Here is a 19,244-nt window from a genome sequence, read left to right on the forward strand (position 1 = left end):
AACTCCGCAGTGAAAACACTACAGGCATCCAGCAAGGAACCCAATTAAGTATGTCCCGTGTGAGTATAAGCAAAGTGCACTTGACCAGTAACCATCAAGCCATCACTATAGACTACTCCTGAACTCTGGGATTTTCAGAGGTTGGGGAAAAATTGGCAGTGGAGAGCCTCCGGAGGGACTGAGTCTTTCAGACCTTGTGACAGGTCAAGACGAAACTATGGCCTACAGACGCACCACAGAGATGTACGTAAGTGGGTTTTGAGGGAAGGTGGAAGAGGAAACAACTGGAGGTCATAGAGGATGGACTGGACACTGATTGTGACTTAATCCCTGATATGGGCCGCCACTGTGGTAGATGAATTTCAGGCTTTGGAAAGAGAAGATGTTAGTTTAGATGCTTAGGGGAGCTATGAATGTTGGTAGCATAACTGATAAGCTGTTGTTGGCACCAGTTCCGCAATGGATCCATGAGTAAGCTATTCACAGGGCTGATTTGAAAGGCTTCTGACACAAGTCAAACCCCATAGTGGTGTATCAGTTCCAGTATCCACAACGCTGAGGGAGATGCCGAACCACAGGCCAAACTCCCATAATCAAGAAGAGATTGTATCAGGACTTAGTAAAGCTCCAGAAGGGTAGCGGAAACTTCATCCCAGCTGGTGTTACTAAGGCAGCAAGGTGTATTAAGGCACAGGGAGCAAAGTGTATTAAGGCGCAGCCAGCACCTTCTATTAGGCTGGCAAAGATGAGAAATCCACATCAACCAAAAATCAAAGACCAGTCCTAAAAGGTGCTATGTCTCCACCACATTGAGTAGTTGAACGTTGAGGTACGGTTCTGGTTGTGGGTGAACAGTACGACGTTGACAGAAACGCATGACACGAGTCTTGGCAACTGAAAACCAAAAGTCATGGGTGAGGGACCATGCCTGCGCTATTCATATGGCACCTTGCAGTCGACAACCACCAACACTCGCATTAGAGGAGCAACAGAAGAGGAAAAAGTCTTCAGCACACAAGGAGGGTGATATTGACAGCCCCCACAGCAGCTGGTAGACCATTGATGGCTACTAGGAAGAGAGGGACACTCAGTACAGAGCCCTACGGTTGATATGAGGGAGGGGGATGGAGACTGTGAGAACCACCAACTCGAACCTGGAAAATGTGGTTCGACAGGAAGTTCTGGATAAAAATCAGGAGCAGACCCCAGAGACCCCACTCGTGTAAGGAAGCAACGATGTAGTGTCATAAGCCTTTTGTAGGATTGAAGTAGACAGCTATCAGGGCAAAAGCTGTCCAGACGGTGGATTCCAGGTGAAGCAGATTATCAGAAGGGGAACAGCCTTGGAAAAAAACATCCTGGATGGAGCCAGAAGACCCTGAGACTCAAGGAGCCAACACAGCCACCAGCTCACCATGCATTCAAGCAACTTACAGGGAACGTTGGTGAGACTTATTAGGCGATAACTGTCCACCTCTAGTGAGTGCTTATCCATTTCAGCACTGGAAGAATGATGCTTTCTTGCCATTGCAGCGGGAATGCACCCTCATCCAGAAGCAGTTAAAGATGCAAGGATATAATGCTGCCAATCCACCGGTAAGGTCATTATCATTAAATTATGGATGCAGTTTGGCCCTGGCGTTATATCAGGACAGCGACAAATTCTCATTCGCTGAATGGAGTACTATATGGCTCCAGGTGGTGTGCAGTAAAAGATAATTGCTTTCACTCCACCCACTGTTTTAGAACATGAAAGACAAGTTGATAATCCTTACGTGCTGAGGCTCAAGTCCAAGAGTTGAAAAGTACCATTCTCAGCATTCTCTCTTCTGTCATTTTATTAAGGGCGAAGGAGCCACTTAAAGGCAATGAGATGCTCCATTGATGGGTGCTGTTTATGGCATTCGAGAGCCCGCCTACGATCTCTAATGGACTCTGTACTGTCTTCGATTGGGGCAGGCCTGAGGAATAGAGATCAGCAACTCAGTTGACAAAAGAATGGCTGTAGTTGTATTCTGGACTACCTATCAACATTTCCAGGCTGCAGGGAGCCAAGGGTGACAGCAGAGGCAAAAGCACCCCAGTCAGCACTGTTGAAAGCCCATCTGGGCAGGCATCCAGGGCATGCTAAGGGGGGAAGGGACAGGGAGACTGGGAAATGGTCAGTACCACACAGGTCATCATGGAGTCTCCAGTGGATGGGTGAGAGAAGACAAGGGCTGAAAATGGAAAGGTAATGGCCAAGAAAGTTCCATGTGCCACAACAAAGAGTGTGGGGATACCAGTATTCAAGACGCAAAGGTTAAGTTGTGCCAGTAAGTTTTTGAGATCTTTATCACAGCCAGTGATCGTGGTTCCACTCCAAAAAGGATTATGGACATTGAAGTCACCCAAAATTAGGAAAGTGTAGGGAGTTGAGAAACCAATTCAACAATACGCTCTGAAGTTCTTCCAATCCATATGTGGCATATAGCAAACCAGTGCTGAACTGTATTGGTTAAAAAACAGTCTTGGTTGCAATTTTATTTTTTTATTTTTCAATGACGTGTTTCACGTTATTTATGCACCTTCAGGTTATCTTTTCTAGATGGATGCGGAGACACCAAGATCCGCATAACGCGTCCCCGTTCACAGGACCGAGTAACAGAATCAGTTCTGTTACTCGCTCCTGTGAATGGAAACGCATTATGCAGATCTTGGTGTCTCCATGTCCATCTAGAAAAGATAATCTGAAGGTGCCTAAATAAGGCAAAATGCCTTGTGATCCTTGTGTAGTCAGGGGCTACCACCATGCAGGTACTAGATGAAAGATGAACCCCCCCCCCCCCCCCCCCCCCACACACACACACAAACGGGATGGCTACCACGCTTGGTTTTGCGTATATTACCTAATTAAAGGGAAGGATGCAACGATGGAAAGGTACAAAGGTGGAACATACACCACTCCAGGAAACTTTCCCTGAACAATTCGCACTTCTGAAAAATAAAAAACTAGAATTGCAACCAAGACTGTTTTTTAACCAATATGCTCTGAGACATCACCAACGGGAGAATGGTAAACAATGCACATAATAATAAACTGAAATGCCCTTATCTGAAAAGCTACTGCCTCCAAAGGTGTATTAAAAGGCACAAGTTCGGCATACAGAGTGTTTAGAACATATGTGCAAACTCCACCCAACACCGTGTCATACGTAGCACAATTCTTCTAATAACTCTAGCATCCACGAAGGGCCAGGGTACGCATTGCTGGAAACCAAGTCTCCTGAAGGGCAGAAAGCAGGGAAAGCCTTTAAAAGATGTCATAGCTTAATCAAGTGGTGGAGAAAACCACTACAATTGTGGCAGGCCATGTCCACTGCCAGGTGGCTCTTCTCAACTTGCACGGTCATTGCCGCTTCCATCGTTTAAAAAATTTTTTAAAGACGATTTTTAAATTTTTACTTCCTCTTTCACCAGATGACGGTATATTGGACGTGAATGGTGGGGAGTGGCTACGGGGCAATGTTCAATGTTCGTATGTTAGAAATAGCGTATATTGCCTGAGGATGCACCGTTAAGTGGTGCGAAGCCAGTCGCAGATTTCATAAAAATCTAGAATGAAATTTTCACTCTACAGCGGAGTGTGTGCTGATATGAAACTTCCTGGCAGATTAAAACTATGTGCCAGACCGACACTCAAATTCGGGACCTTTGCCTTTCGCGGGCAAGTGCTCTACCGACTGAGCTACCCACGCACGACTCACGCTCCGTCCTCACAGCTTTAATTCCGCCAGTACCTTGTCTCCTACCTTCCAAACTTTACAGAAGCTCTCCTGCGAACCTTGCAGAACTAGCACTCCTGGAAGAAAGGATATTGTGGAGACATGGCTTAGCCACAGCCTGGGGGATGAGTCGTGTTTGGGTAGCTCAGTCGGTAGAGTACTTGCCCGCGAAAGGCAAAGGTCCCGAGTTCGAGTCTTGGTCCGGCACACAGTTTTAATCTGCCTGGAAGTTTCATATCAGCGCACACTCCACTGTAGAGTAAAAATTTCATTCTAGAAACATCCCCCAGGCTGTGGCTAAGCCATGTCTCCGCAAAATCCTTTCTACCAAGAGTGCTAGTTCTGCAAGGTTCGCAGGAGAGCTTCTGTGAAGTTTGGAAGGTAAGAGACGAGGTACTGGCGGAATTAAAGCTGTGAGGACGGGGCGTGAAATGTGCTTTGGTAGCTCAGTCGGTAGAGCACTTGCCGCGAAATGCAAAGGTCCCGAATTCGAGTCTTAGTCCGGCACACAGTTTTAATCTTCATAAAAAATCATTCATACAGCCAGTGCGGAATTTTCTTTGAAAAAAATGTCAAAGTTTGACTGTGGTTGCCCGCCCTTCTATATTTAAAAAAAAAAGTTACCTAGTTGATAATCCATTGTTTTGAGTCCCCATGCCCCAGTCATGACGAGCACATACTCCTTGGCATATATGGGGAGTTTCCAGCTTAGGCACCAACAGTATGATCCTTGTGTGGTCAGGGGCTACCACCATGCAGGTACTAGATGATTCCTCACCACCCCCCCCCCCCCCCCCCCACACACACACACACACACACACACACACACACACACACACACACACACACACACACACACACAAAACGGAATGGCTACCGTGCTTGGTTTTGCGTGTATTACCTAATTAAAGGGAAGGATGCAAAGGAGGCACGCAGGTGGAGCATACACCACTCCAGGAAACTTTCCCTGAACAATTCGCACTTCTGGAGAATTTTGAAAATTGGTGGCAGGTCAAATCCAACAATAGGGGCCATGTGTTTATTTACTAAGAAGTTGTAGTAAATGCCAGAAATGGAAACTCTAGACCCAATGATAAACCATGTCCAAGCAGGGTCTGCATCAAGAAAACCATCCGATGGAGAAGCAAAGCGGGGAGGGATAGTGGAAGTATAAGCTTGCAGCATAGGAAGGAAGTAATGCTGCTGAGGCTGGGGGCTCATGGTAGCAAAGCACATAGAGTTTGAGCCCTGCGGGAGGTGGTAGAAGTTATTCATCGAGAATTACAAAAATCAATAAATGGCAGCAAATATAACAAAAGGACTATAATGAGGGATTTTTTATGCAATAGCACAGAAACTTACTTCAATGGGAAATATTGGATATGATACCACAGATAACAGTCGTTACATTGACAATTTCTTCACAAAGAAAACAAACAGAAATTGGACTCGAAAAGAACCAAATGGAAGTGAAATTACTGACACTTTGCCAGACAATAAAGAAATTGTTCAGTATAAAGAACTTCTTAATTTCAAGCAATCATAGACTCTTAGTACTCTCACTCAAAAGCAGACAGCCTGAATGTAGATTATGAGCATTTACTTAAAAATAGGGTGACATACCAAATCAAATCAAAAATGAAGTTTAGTGCCTTAATAAATGAAGACACACATAGACAGGGGCAGTCATTTGACAAAAATATTCTAAGGCTCAAAGACAATAAGAAAATAAAATCTCAAATAGACTCATTTAAGGGATGTCAGGAGTTGCGTAATGATCTAAAATTATCTGGGAATGTGTGACAATGTGAAAACAATACAATCAAAATCTGAAATAGAAACAACTGAAAACAATAACAGAATGGAGAAGACAAAACAGAAGCCTGTATTGAAAAGACATCAACTTTCATCAGCTGTGAGGCCAGACAACTAAAAGCAGAGAGGAAATTGTACAGACATTCAGCAGATTTATCATATCACAATAAGGTTACACACCCAAAAGAATAAAACTGAAATTTATTCTAGCTGCTTAACCGTAGACTCATAATTTGCAGTGTTATTTACAGCATGTCTATGAAAGAAGACAATTACCAAAACTGCAAATATACTATAGAGATTCTACTTCACACGTAAAGGAGACAGACAACGCATAAAAGCTAGATATTCCACATTCTTCAACATTACTTACAAGATATTCATTAAAATCTATATCAAAATCCAACAAAAATTGGATTTTAGTGGAAAAAAGCAACACGACGGATTGTTGGCAGGGATTTGAGAAAGTTTCCAACTCATTTTCAAATAAATCTGTGTGAAATTTGGCGGTTATATACTCTGAAGTATAAGGAATGTAAACAAAATTATTGCTTTGAGCCACCAAGACTGGAAAAAAATTGGAAAGTTACATTTTTGTGTTCTATTTTGTGCAAAAATACGCTTCAGCATTACAGTAAATATCACATAAAGGTTGTGGGACACTCCCCAACATCTTTTTCTCAAAATAATATTGAATAATAAAGTAGGTGGGGTTTTGTTTCTTTACAGTATTTTTCCTGTTATTTTGGAAATTTTAGATCAGTTTTCTATTCGGGCATTCATTAAATCTCTTGTTGTTCAAATATCTGTAAAAATAATCGTTCAGTGCTTTTTTATATTTTCAGTGATATCATTCATTTTAATAAGTAATATTTTATCAAAAAACTATGGCTCCAATGATTGGTCATATTTCAATCGAAAAACTGCAAATATCTGCATGTTGGCAGCAATGTTTCCATATCTATGAGCTCTTTAAATACTACTTTCACAAAACTAAAGTGCTCATTACTAAAACTGCATGCACTTAATGAGAACTGTCAAAAGACATGTGTAAAAGTTAAACTTGAAAACGAAGGGAAATACAAAAAAGAAACAAAACCTGTATTCGAAATTGAAACGCCAAAAAATGGTACTATATCAAAAACATACTGTAGAAGAAACAACTATTGGTGTGAACTTATTGCTCAAGAGGATTAGGCATAATTTACACCAAGCTACAAAGAAGAAACAAATTGAGCTAGTCACCATGTCACTGAACTGGTCTTACCAAAAATTTGAAACACTGTGTGTGTGACAAACACTGAAACATTTACATATTTAGAGAGAGAGAGAGAGAGAGAGAGAGAGAGAGAGAGAGAGAGAGAGAGAGAGAGAGAGAGAGAGAGAGAACCGAAACCTGAAGTAACTGACGTAGCAATGCATTTTTACCAAAGTATTGAATGGACTAGAATTTTACCAGGTATGAAAGATGGGAAATGCAAAGAGAAGAAAACAATATGAAAGAAAATGGTTGATTTTATGCCCTTTATATGGATTCTATTCAAATTTTAGGAGTGATTATTCTGAAATGAAAGTAGGTTTTTGTAAATTCTGTTCACTCTCCCCCAGACTGTGCATTTTAGCACATGCTAATGGCGGCCACACAGTATGTGTCTGTACCGTCCATCAGATCATAATTTTAGTACCTGATGCAGGTACTCATTTGAGGAAAACTATAATGGATCTCCCACCTAAGGTAAACATCATCACAGTGTGGCTGTACTTCAGTGAAAATTACTGTATTGCTGTCCCGGACACAGCCCATGGGTACAATTGAATATCTGACTCCTCCACTATACATCTTGCAATAATTAAGCTAAAAAGGTACTGAAAGATTAATTAAGTATCTTTGTGTCATACTGACAACATGAAAGATATCCGTACGGTCATCAAATTTAAAAATTGTGATTCCACTATTGTATTAATGATTGTGCAAGGAAACAGAAAAATTTATAAACCTACAGTAAGTCTACATCAAAATGATTTTAAGATCAGTGCTGGCTAAGTGGTCATTCTTTGCAACTAGACATGAAAAAACTGACGATATGGAGGGGGTATTGAGTCACAGACAGGCACAATGAAAAAGAATACTAGAAATATTAATAATTAGTTAATTATACTCAGCAATCCTTTTTCATTGTGCCTCTCTGCAACACATGCCTTCTCTATGTGGTCAGTAACAATCTATCCTTTCCATACTGTTGTTATTTTATCCTGGACTTTCCTTGGAAAAACTGAATTTGACAGTTTCAACTACACAATTACTCTGCAATCCATACTTGGTGCCTAACACAGAGTTCACTGAAGCACCTTGAGACTATTTCTCTGCCATTCCACACTTACAGCATGCAGCAAAAATGAACACTTATATCTTTCCATATGAGCTCAGATTTCTTTTATTTTATTACGACAGTCATTTCTCCCTATATAGATGGATGTCAAAAAAGTAATTTCACATTTGGAGGAGAAAGTTGGCGACTGAAATTTCTTGGAAAGATCTCACTGCAACAAAAAAATTTCATTGTTTTGATAGTTGCCACTCCTTCGCACATATCATATCTGTGACACTCCCTCCCCCATTTCGCTATAATGCAAAACAAGCTGCCCTCCTTTGAATTTTTTCAGTCTCCTTCCTCAATCCCATCAGATAAAAATTGCATAATCCCTAGAGGAGGACGGACAAGTGTTATGTAGGCAGCCTCTTTAGCAGATTAGTTTCATTTTCTAAGTGTTCTGCCAATAAGACATAGTCTTCTGTTGTACTTCCCCACACTTTCCATTTGATGGTTCCACCTGAAGCTGTTTGTAATTGTAATCCCTAGGCATTTAGTCAAATCTAAAACCAATCTGTACTTTCATTGTGTAACTGAAATTTAATGGAATGTTTTTAGTACTGAAGTGAAGACTACACACTTTTTATTGTTCAGAGTCAATTGCCACTTTTCACACCATGCAGATATCTTGTCTAAATCTTTTTGCAGTTCATTTAGCTCTCTGATGACTTTACTAGGTAGTAAACGATGGCATCATCTGCAAACAATCTCAGAGGGCTGCTCATATTGTCAGCAAAATCATTTATATAGATTAGTGAGCCACAAACGAGTGCATTTTAGGGATATTTCCAACAGATTCTGGAACACCTGCAGCCCCTGTCTGTGCATTAGTGGAGACATGACCTTCAGATCCTTACCTGCAGTTCTCTGAACGGGAAATCCAGCCTCATTTTGGCTGAACACGTGCAGATTTCTGCAAAAGGCCCAACTCAGATAGTCTATGGTTTTTCATGAGGTTTTCATGTGACAGTCAGTTCTAGTTGCTTCCAATATTGTAAGTGAATGAACCAATGACCACATCAAACAATTTTCAGAATTACACCATGAAAGGCTTTGTGGAAAATGACTCATGAACAAGAATGTAAAAAGGAGGATGTATGAAGAGCTGGTTGAAGCCTTTCTAAACAAAGTTCCAATGTGTAATAAAAAATAGTCTAGAAAATTTCAAATCAAGTTTCAGAAAAAAGCTCAGAAGTGATGGCCTCTGAAAGAAGGGGAAAAAAGGAAAGGATGAACCAATAAAAAGTTATTGTCCTATTCCACTATTTTATTATGCATTACTGTGCTACATCCATTATTTTACAAGGATTACAAATTGCTTTTCTTTGCAAAGGATGAAACCTTCAAATCTTGGTCATGGTGAAATACTTTCACACATTACTGTGTCTTGTTTCTACAGCATGAGGCCCACCAGACAGCAACTACAGTACACTAAACGGCAAAACTCACAGCACCTGAAGATAACAACTGAATCAGTCAGTGAAATTTTGTGCATAAAATGGAAACAACAACTCCAACCATTAGAAAACAGTTTTCTGTACCAGACCGGATGCTCTACATCAACAAAAAGAAATTTATGCCACGAATAAACCAACATATCCATAAGCATCTCTTGTAGGAACCAGGTTCAGAATCTTTAAGATTCTGAATCATGACTATACGGCTAGAATGTTGATCTTTTGATAATGCATTTTTTCACCCATTTGGTGCGAGTTTTCTTTTTAGAGGTACATGAGAACACAGTGTATAAACTGCAGTTGGATGTCACAATTTTCTTCCTACTATCCTTTATAGCAACTACTTCTTAACAATGTAAATGAATTTTGCAAACCAAAAAATGTACAACCATCAAACAATGTCTTAAAAAGCCTGCACTGTACAACGTACTTTCAGTGAGACACATCAAGACTCCTGAAATCACCTATGGCCTCCGGCATCTGGCCTGGCGAGTCACATTAGAGGACTGAGACCTGAGATCAGCAGGCTAGATCTGTAAAAATTATCCACATAACTGGTCCACAGATTTGGCCCATCACAGAAATCTGCTCATGTGTGGTCAGCTATTAGGAATAGCAGAGGACCTATATAACACCTCCTTGGAGAATGCCAGATATCACTTCTGTTTTACTCCATGACTTTGTCAATTACTATGAACTGTGACCCTTCTGACAGGAAGTCATGATCCAGTCACACTACTGAAATGGTACTCCATAAGCATGTTATTTGATTAGAAGCCACTTGTGATGAACAGTTTCAAAAACCTTCTAAAAATTTGAAGTATGGAATGAATTTGAAATCCATTGGTAGGGCTCACTGCTTTGGGTGTATAAAGAGCTAGTTGTGTTTCACAACAACAATATTTCCTGAATCCGTGCTGACAGTTTCAATCGATCATTTTCTTCAAGGTATTTCATAATGTTCAAACACAATATATGTTACAATATCCTACTACAAATCGACATCAGTGGTAAGGGTCTAATCAGCAGATTATTCTTTACTTTCTTGAGTACTAGTGAGACCTGCACAAGTTTCCAGTTTTTGGGTACAGATCTTACATGGAGCGAGCAACCTCCCTCCTCCATTCTCTCCCTTAAATGTGCTAAGAAGGGCTACAATGTAGTCAACGTACATGCTCCAGCCAACCAGGACAACAGATGCATTCTAGACAGAACAGACAAATTCTGGGAAGACTTAGAATATATTCTGTCTAAAGTCCGAGAGACAAACACCATCATACTGCTTGGTGACTTCAATGGTCAACTGGGAAGAGAGAAAAAGTACAGAAATATAGTGGGCAACTATCCGGCACATATGAGAACCAACCGCAAAGGGGAAGATTGGTGGATCTTTGTAGGACTTTTGGGTTGGCCAATGAACTCGACTCCCTCACAAGAAGTAGGAAGCATCTGTGGTGGAATGAAGACTGTAACAATGCAATAGCCCAAAGACAGACACTCTGAGGGAAGTGGAATTGTTAGAAAACCAAGACAAACTGAAAGAACTTTTTGGAACAAAGAAGGCTTACAGCTAAGACAATTCGAAGAACCAAACAGACCTTCACACAAAACCAATTAACCCAAATCGAAGAGAGCTTCACTAAGAATAACTCCAGAGATTTCTACATTGCCTTCACACAGACACTCAGAAAGTACAATCGGCCAAGCCTCCACTTCAGAGACTCTCAGCAGGTTCGAAAATATTCAAAAAATTGTTTAGAAAATGTGCTGCATTATTTGATATCAATAAAAAAATCTGTAAAAGATATACATTATAAAAAGTGCCTGAAAGAAATAGGTGTTGATTTTTACATAATATTGAGCTGGAAAGGTACCCTGTATCCTTAAAGAACTGGGAATAACTGATCTCCAGAACAGACACTCTGTGAGACATACCCTGAAGGAAGCCCGAGGATTTCAGGTAAAGCCCTGAAGGAAAGGTAGCCCCTGGGCAAAAGAAAGGAATGAGTTACATCAGCAGCAGATCCGACAGTACTGGGCAAAGACCAAAGCCCAAAAATTGAACAAGTGTGGTCGAAAGTAGGCCTGTTTGAAACAAGAAGAAGAAAAAGAATGAACTGAGACAGAATCCTGAACAACAGGTGACTGACATACTAGGACATGTATTGAAACTATGAAATGGTGCACTGATAATGGCTATGCACTATCCAAAATCTAGATTTGCTTTAATAAAGCCTGAAAGGAAAGGATGACTGATAGCTGTGCTCCATCATTTTGAAAGTCATATCACAGACATTGAGTGCATCTCAGAGTCCCAATGGACTCTCTCTCTCTCTCTCTCTCTCTCTCTCTCTCTCTCTCTATCTATCTATCTATCTATCTATCTATCTCATTAACAAAATAAGAAACAAAAATAATAATTTTCTTTTTTTTTCATGCCTTGCTTGGTTTACTTAAAAGGTATTAGGTATTTTTGTTTACAGTCGTTATAATCTAAGAGTATACTTCACATGATCTGATTATAAATGAAAAAAATTGTAATTTATTTTTAAAATGTTAGCAAGTGTTGTTCTGTGCCATGCAATATTTAAAAAATGCCAAAATTCTCCAATTTTGAAATGCCATAAAATGAAAACAGAGATAAAATGCTAAAATATGGTATATGTATTTGTCTTTATAGGAAGAACAAATCTGAGAGGGTGGGCAAGGTTGCTTGACAGACTTGACACTGAATGGCCTATTTCCTATGGTCTTGATAACTGTTTCAACATATTAAGTAACAAAACTCACTAAACATACCTTCATAATACAAACGTTAATATGAGTAACACAGATAGTGAAGGAAGGGCTGTTCGTACACAAAGGCCAAGTCATATTTTACTACATATGGACATATCTGTTAATATAACAACAAAAACAATCAGTTTTTGAATAAGTAATTTAATTGGATGGATAAATAAAAAAATCTACTCACCAAATGGTGGCAGAACACACACATAAAAGAAGATTATAATTAGGCAAGCTTTCAAAGTCAGTGGCTCCTTCTTCAGGCAAAAGGGTTGAAGGGGAAGGAAGAGGGGTGAAGGGAACGGACTGGAGGGGTCTAGGAAAAAGGGGTAGATTTCAGGAAAGTCACCCAGAACCGCGGGTCTGGGGAGACTTACCGTACACAATGAGAAGGAAAGATTAATTGTTGGGGACTGCAGTGGACAAGATTTGAAAACTTGAAAATTTAAAGGTGAAAGACAGGCTAATATGCGAGACAGAGGTTACAGCTAAAACATCATTCATGAGTTAATAAGAGTGAAAAGCTAAGTGCATTGTATGTAACAGAGGTGAGAGGGGGGCAGTGAAAAATAGACTGGTAAGGCAATGAAAGATGTAGAAAACTAAAACAGAGTGAAGAAAAGAATAGTTACTGTGAAGAAATACTGAGACGGGAAAAATTAATGTAAATTAAGGCCGGGTGGGTGGCGAGAATCAAGAACATGTTGTAGTGCTAGTTCCCACCTGCAGAGTTCTGAGATACTGATGTCTGGAGGAAGAATCCAGATGGCATGTGTGGTGAAACAGGCACTGACGTCACAACTGTAATGTTGTAGAGCTTGCTCTGCAATGGGACATTGTGTGTTGCCAATATACATCCTCTACCTATGCCCATTCATCCCTCTTGGTTGACTACCACCAAATTACCAATTAGGATGAATGGGCATAGGTTGAGGGTGTATATGGGCAACACACAATATCCTGTTGCAGAGCATGCTCTACATGACAGCTGTGACCTCGGTGCCTGTTTCACCACACACGCCATCTGGATTCTTCCCCCAGTCACAAGTTTGTTATAACGTCAAGTTGAACACATATATTTCAAAGACAACAAAATACATGTAAGATGTAAGTCACAGAGCAAGTATACAAAGTAAGACGTGTACACGGTAACAGTCAAATCAGCACTGAGTCCAAGTATAGCGGCCGCTGGCTGGCTGGCCACTTAGGTGGCGCGGCTGCTGCATGGCTGGCAGACAGCGCCGCATGTAGAGGACGTGCATAACTGCACAGCGGCACTTTGAAAGATCGGCGAGTCACAAAAAAGTTCCTTAGAACTCCGCAGGTGTGAACTAGCACAACAACATGTCCTTGGTTCTCGCCACACACCTGTCCTTAATTTACGTTAAACCCGTCCATCTCAGCATTTATTCACAGTAACTACTTCTTTCTTCACTCCATTTTAGTTTCCTACATCTTTCATTTTCTGACTTGTCTATTTTTTGCTGTCCCCTGTCCCACCTCTGTTACATACAATGCACTTAGCTTTTCACTCTTATGAACTCATGCACGATGTTTTAGCTGTAATCTCTATCTTGCATATTAGCCTGTCTTCCACCTTTAAGCTCTCATATTTTCTAGTCTTGTCCGGTGCAGTCCCAAACAAACAGTCTTTCCTTCTTATCCCATGCGGCAAGTCTCCCCTAACAATTCTCCCCATTTCTTACACCTTTCCAGTCCTTTTCCTTCACCCCCTCGTCCTTCCCCTTCACCCATCCTACCTGGAGGAGGAACTGCTGGCTCTGAAAGCTTGCTAATTATAACCACCTAGTATGTGTGTGTTCTGCCACTGCTTGGTGAGTAGATTCTTTTATTTATCTATCCAATTAAATCATTATGTTAATAGCTTGACATTGGCTACTTCATAGTACCCAACCACTGACTGCTTCCATCCAAACATGCCATGCATTCTCAACAACTGATCTGCACAGTGCACAACTCAGAGCACACACAATCCATATAAACTGTAGCCAAAAAAGTACAAAATGCAAACATAAAGCACACAGCAGTTTATAAAAGAAATCTTCCGAAAACCCTTATCAAAAGGGTGGACAGTCTATGGGGGCATACCAACTTGGCACATGAAACAACAATGCCTGAAAAGCAAGCAATCGAGGACAATGACTAGAGTACATATATCTAGCCATACGAGACAGGTATCCATGTATGGAAAGATTAGCCTGATATAAGAAGGGATGTAAAATGGCATAATACCAGTCAAGTGAGTTATAATAGGATAGTTAAATTGCAAAAGTCTCTCAAACGTCTATAGAAGTATTATGTACAAGCCCATACTTTGAGACAGAAACAAAAACTTGTTTCCTGTAAAAGATTAGCTGACAAGAATAATAAGTCACTAGTACACAAAAATAGCTAAAATGTGTAACTTCTCGATTTGTTTGTCTCTGAGGCATTCAGTGAGAAAGTGTGGAAGTTAAAGATGCTCCAAAATGTATTTTTACCAGTTTCAGTACATACCAAGATGCACATTCAAAAATTAGGAATTTGGCACACTTATTAACTATGTGATAAACAATGAGCCATTTACAGAATTTACAAGCACCAATAACTTTGATAATTGGCTAGGTTATTTCTATTATGACAAGTTGGAAGGCCAGAGGTGTTATCTTATACTGAAAGACCAATTTATTTTATTTACACTATGACCATCACTAACAAATCTAGAATGAACCCCACAAAGAAGAGTAACTTACCTTTGGATTGCTAGGTTGCTTAATAATGCTCGCAATGGAACGAGTTCTCTCACTTTCTGTTAAAGGCCTAACTCTGAGTGCCACCGTAACTGGTTTGACTGACTGCTTCATTTTAAGAAAGCGTGCAAACTTTCAATTCATAACATGTAAATAACTGAAAAAAAAAAATTACTTTAGAGTTGAATACATAATGTATAAAATACTGCAAACATAAATAATTAATAGTCAGAGAGAAAATGTTAGAAGAAAGATTTGTACATTGACCACAGCATGTTAGCCGACAAGTTTTAAGGCATAGTCCATATCAATTCAGGCAGGCTAGGAAAATCTTACCTTAATAGCCTCAGATGTTATTGAATTTAGCATGTGTTACAATGAAGGGCTAAGTAAGGAACACATATTTTTTGTTTTCAGCAATAAAATTTCCACACCGAGCTACAGTCCCCCAAAGATGACATAGCACATACCATTTTGAAGATGCAAATTTTGGAAAAAAAATTTAAAATGCTGTTTCTCTGGAACAGTTCTAGATATTCTGTTGTTTATTATTATTATTATTTGAAAGATAATTGCTTTATGATTACTAAGAAATCCTCCATTCAGACTTATCTGCCACTTTTAGGTTGAACAGGCTCATAAAATTCAAAACCTAGCCTTATTTAACATAATTTTAGTTTTGAAAGATGAGTAAGAGACTCATTTTTCAAGCATTTTAAATGGTTCCAAAAATGTGTGCGAAAGGTCCAAATACTTAAAGGTTTCAATTTATACAATTTCTGTGCACTCTGTTTTGTACTGAAATTAGCCAGTCAATGAACTAAAAATTTCCAGAACGGAAACATCCCCCAGGCTGTGGCTAAGCCAAGTCTCCGCAGTATCCTTTCTTTCAGGAGTGCTAGTTCTGCAAGGTTCGCAGGAGGGCTTCTGTAAAGTTTGGAAGGTAGGAGACGAGATACTGACAGAAGTAAAGCTGCGAGACCAATCGTGAGTCGTGCTTCGATAGCTCAGATGGTAGAGCACAGGCAAAGGTCCCGAGTTCGAGTCTCGGTCGGGCACACAGTTTTAATCTGCCAGGAAGTTCCAGCTAAAAATTTGTTCCACTGCTTCGGTATCTTCCTTTGATATAGAGTGATACCTTCCTGTTGAACCAATAGGAACTGTAGCACTTTTAATCTTCAAAACATTGTGAGCAGGAAGTGAGCACTGATGGCATTGTTGCTGTCCTTCAGCTGGAAACCTATATTCAGCAACTGGTTCATGTGGTAGCATAAAGTTCACTACAATTTCGTTTAACTCATAACTGGTGTCTATAATCTCTGCCATCCACCAGTCACAGTAATACACACACGCCACAAGCATCCCCTTTCTCAGGTTGTGAATCTGTTTCTAAGGTGTTGGCCGAACGAACAAAATTTCTTCTTTCTTGCTCTTTAAGGTGTGTGCAATATGAGTTTGCCCAGCACTTTGAGTCCAAAAGTTGAGTAGTTTGTTTGGACTATTCTTTTCTACTCACAGAATCTTCAATTTCCTCTTTGGACAAAATAATAAGGGCTGTGGATGTGTAAGATTTCATGACTCTCGTAAAATCCTCTGCATTCTGAATCACAGCTATATTTGGCCTGGAAAAATTGTTTCGTAGCATGGTGCTTCAGCAGGCCTCCAATGCCATCACATAGCTTCTTCATGTGATCAGTAGCACGGTATACCCAGTCAGTTGGCACAGGCGACTTACTCAATTCAAACAGCTGGTAACAATTTTTAAAATGACTAGGAGCACCATCAGAAATAATGATGATCTTCTCTGCCCCTGTTTGCAGTTTAAGACTTTTGCACATAGCTAGCAAAGCATGTGCTGAGTCATATCCTATGTCATCACTTATAATTGCAACACTTGTAGTCTTGTTTTGAGAATAAGTGACTCCTGTAAAAATTGAAACCTGATCATTACTCCACTGATACCCTTGTACTTCTTGTGGGAGAATTACAGACCAGTTCTCAGCAAAATCACAGTGAAGCACTATGCATAGTCCTGCAGCCTGTACACACCTTTTCACTTCTGCAATGTGGTGGTGTTGCAATTTCTTCAGATGCTGGTGTGTTACTGCTTTCACTGACTATTTATCAAGTTCATTAATTAAGCTATCAAAGGCAACAGTTTTCTTAATTACTTTATCTTCCTCCGATACCGTATATGTAATTTCTTCCAGGCCAAGTATCTGTAAAGACATTCCTTCCTTTCCAGGGTAGTCACCAAATTCTTGAAACAAACAAGTTTCTTGCTTTATATCACAGACCACTAATGACTTCACACGCCCAACCAAGGTGTCATATGTCACGTGCTCCAGTAAGTTCTTCAAAGTTAGCACACAAAGTTCAAAATTCACGTAGCACACACATAAACAGACATCTCCAGGTGGGTGTGGAACTATCCACTTAGGTCGTAGTGCATAAATTTTGATCTTTCAATATGTGAAGTTGTATAGTTGCTCTTATAAATCGCAAAAGTTTCTTCAATACTGCGAGTCATGTTGCTCTTCACTTTCAAAACTTTTTTTACCTTCAACTGTTACAGTTATAGCGTCTTTTTGTTGACACTCTGGAGAGAACAGTCCCATTTATCTTCCAGATAAAATGGCTGTACTATTTGAACTTGAGCTGCTTCTACAGAATGGCCATATCAGGGATCTGGTCTTCCAAGGACTCCTTTTACAGACCTCACATTTCTTGGTTTGTCTACCATGCACTTTGACACTGATGGAACATGGTTCAATATTGTTTTCTTTGAAAATGTCTCTGGAATTATAGTTAAAACTTGCACCTTTTCACTGTAGGATGCGCAGTATCAACAGGTGAATTGATATTTGTGAAAAATTTCTCGCAAGAGGTGCAAGAGTGCTTTGGTTCATTTTCTTCTGAAGATGGAATTTCCTATTTGAAGAGTGTGGTCAGTTTTGCTGTAATGTATTCATTCATAGCTTTAGTAATTTTTCTGCACTTTCTTGATGCATAGAGCTTATGACTCAACTACACTGACCACAGTTTCTTAACAGGACTAATACCTGGGACATTCCATGCCAAGTCATCCAGGGCTCTATACCCACCTGTCACAGATGTCTATGAAAATTTATATTTGAATTGTATGCATAATAAAAAGAAAAGATTTCAAGTTTCATCCAATTCTAACAAGTAGTTTCTGAGTTATCACTGTTTAAAGTTTTCTGAGGGCAATTAAGACGTAACTAAAGCGTGCATGCTTTTATACAATTTGAAGAAAAATCATTAGTTTTGAAGCTAGAGCCACGAAATTTACACTGTTTTGTTCTAAATTAAACACTTTAACTGCTAGATTTACATAATTCCGATTTATAATGTTCTTTCGTGTTGAAAAACTGTACTGAAATTAAAAATATTGTTAATTTCAAAATTGTGGCGTAGGCATCAAAAATTATTAATAGCTGAAATCTCTCTCCAAATAACCCAATTCAGTCATATATTTTTGAACACAACATAAAATTACCTTTCAAATGGTGCAAAAAATTGGTGGGGTTCTGAGCTGTAACAATTTTATAACAAACTGAAGTCAAATTTTGTAATTTACTTTGTAAAATACATATTTGATACAATAACTAAATATCTGAAGTCAATACAACAGTCAAACTACTAGTTTTATGTATCAATTATTTCAAAATAAAAGATACATACATTGAGAATTGTACAAAATAGGTTTACTTACATCTGAATACATGAGATGGCAATTATTCGTTTTCAAACAAATCCTTTGTATAAAGAGTTTTTGATGACTTCAAAGTTTAGTAATTATTCAGTTGAAGTATTATACTAAGTTTATATGAAGCAGTATGTGCAATAATTAGATTTAAATATCTACTAAGGGTTTTTTTTTACAATAAAGCATTGAAACTGTTCCATGTTTTGATGATTTCCTTTCGGGAATTAGCATCAATCTTATATGATCTGCCGAACTGAGATGCTACCTCTGGAGGAGCTATTACACATAGAAGATGGGTGGTGGAACAGGACATCTGTCTTCTTTTTAAGGCCAGAAGAAAATTTCTGCTGGTCCGTGAGGGTGATAAAAAATTGTCGTTGTCCCCTTCTTCTTCGCTGAAACCCAGAACCATTCCTATCCAGCAGTTTTGCTAATAAATGCACCCAACAAAAAAATGTAGGTTAGGTTTAATAGTTTGAATAGTCATAAAAATATTTTGTTTCAACAAAATTTCCAAGTCTGAACTCACTCGTTTGGCTGTAATTTTTTCGCAAGAAGCTGGCTTAAAA

General features: G+C 39.4%; 1 protein-coding gene across 10 annotated transcripts in view; it reads right to left on the reverse strand.

The window, feature by feature from the left end:
- LOC126273149 (kinesin-like protein KIF22) overlaps positions 1 to 19,244 on the reverse strand; it is a 277,787-nt gene that overhangs the window by 245,596 nt on the left and 12,947 nt on the right. For all 10 annotated transcript variants that reach the window (XM_049976670.1, XM_049976690.1, XM_049976635.1 and 7 more), the window contains one exon: positions 14,949 to 15,102. In XM_049976670.1, the coding sequence (XP_049832627.1) occupies positions 14,949 to 15,059 (111 nt within the window). In that variant the 5' untranslated portion in view covers positions 15,060 to 15,102. The remainder of the gene's footprint in view (positions 1 to 14,948; positions 15,103 to 19,244) is intronic.

The sequence above is a fragment of the Schistocerca gregaria genome, chromosome 1, assembly GCF_023897955.1.
Source record: "Schistocerca gregaria isolate iqSchGreg1 chromosome 1, iqSchGreg1.2, whole genome shotgun sequence".
Taxonomy (NCBI): Eukaryota; Metazoa; Arthropoda; class Insecta; order Orthoptera; family Acrididae; genus Schistocerca; species Schistocerca gregaria.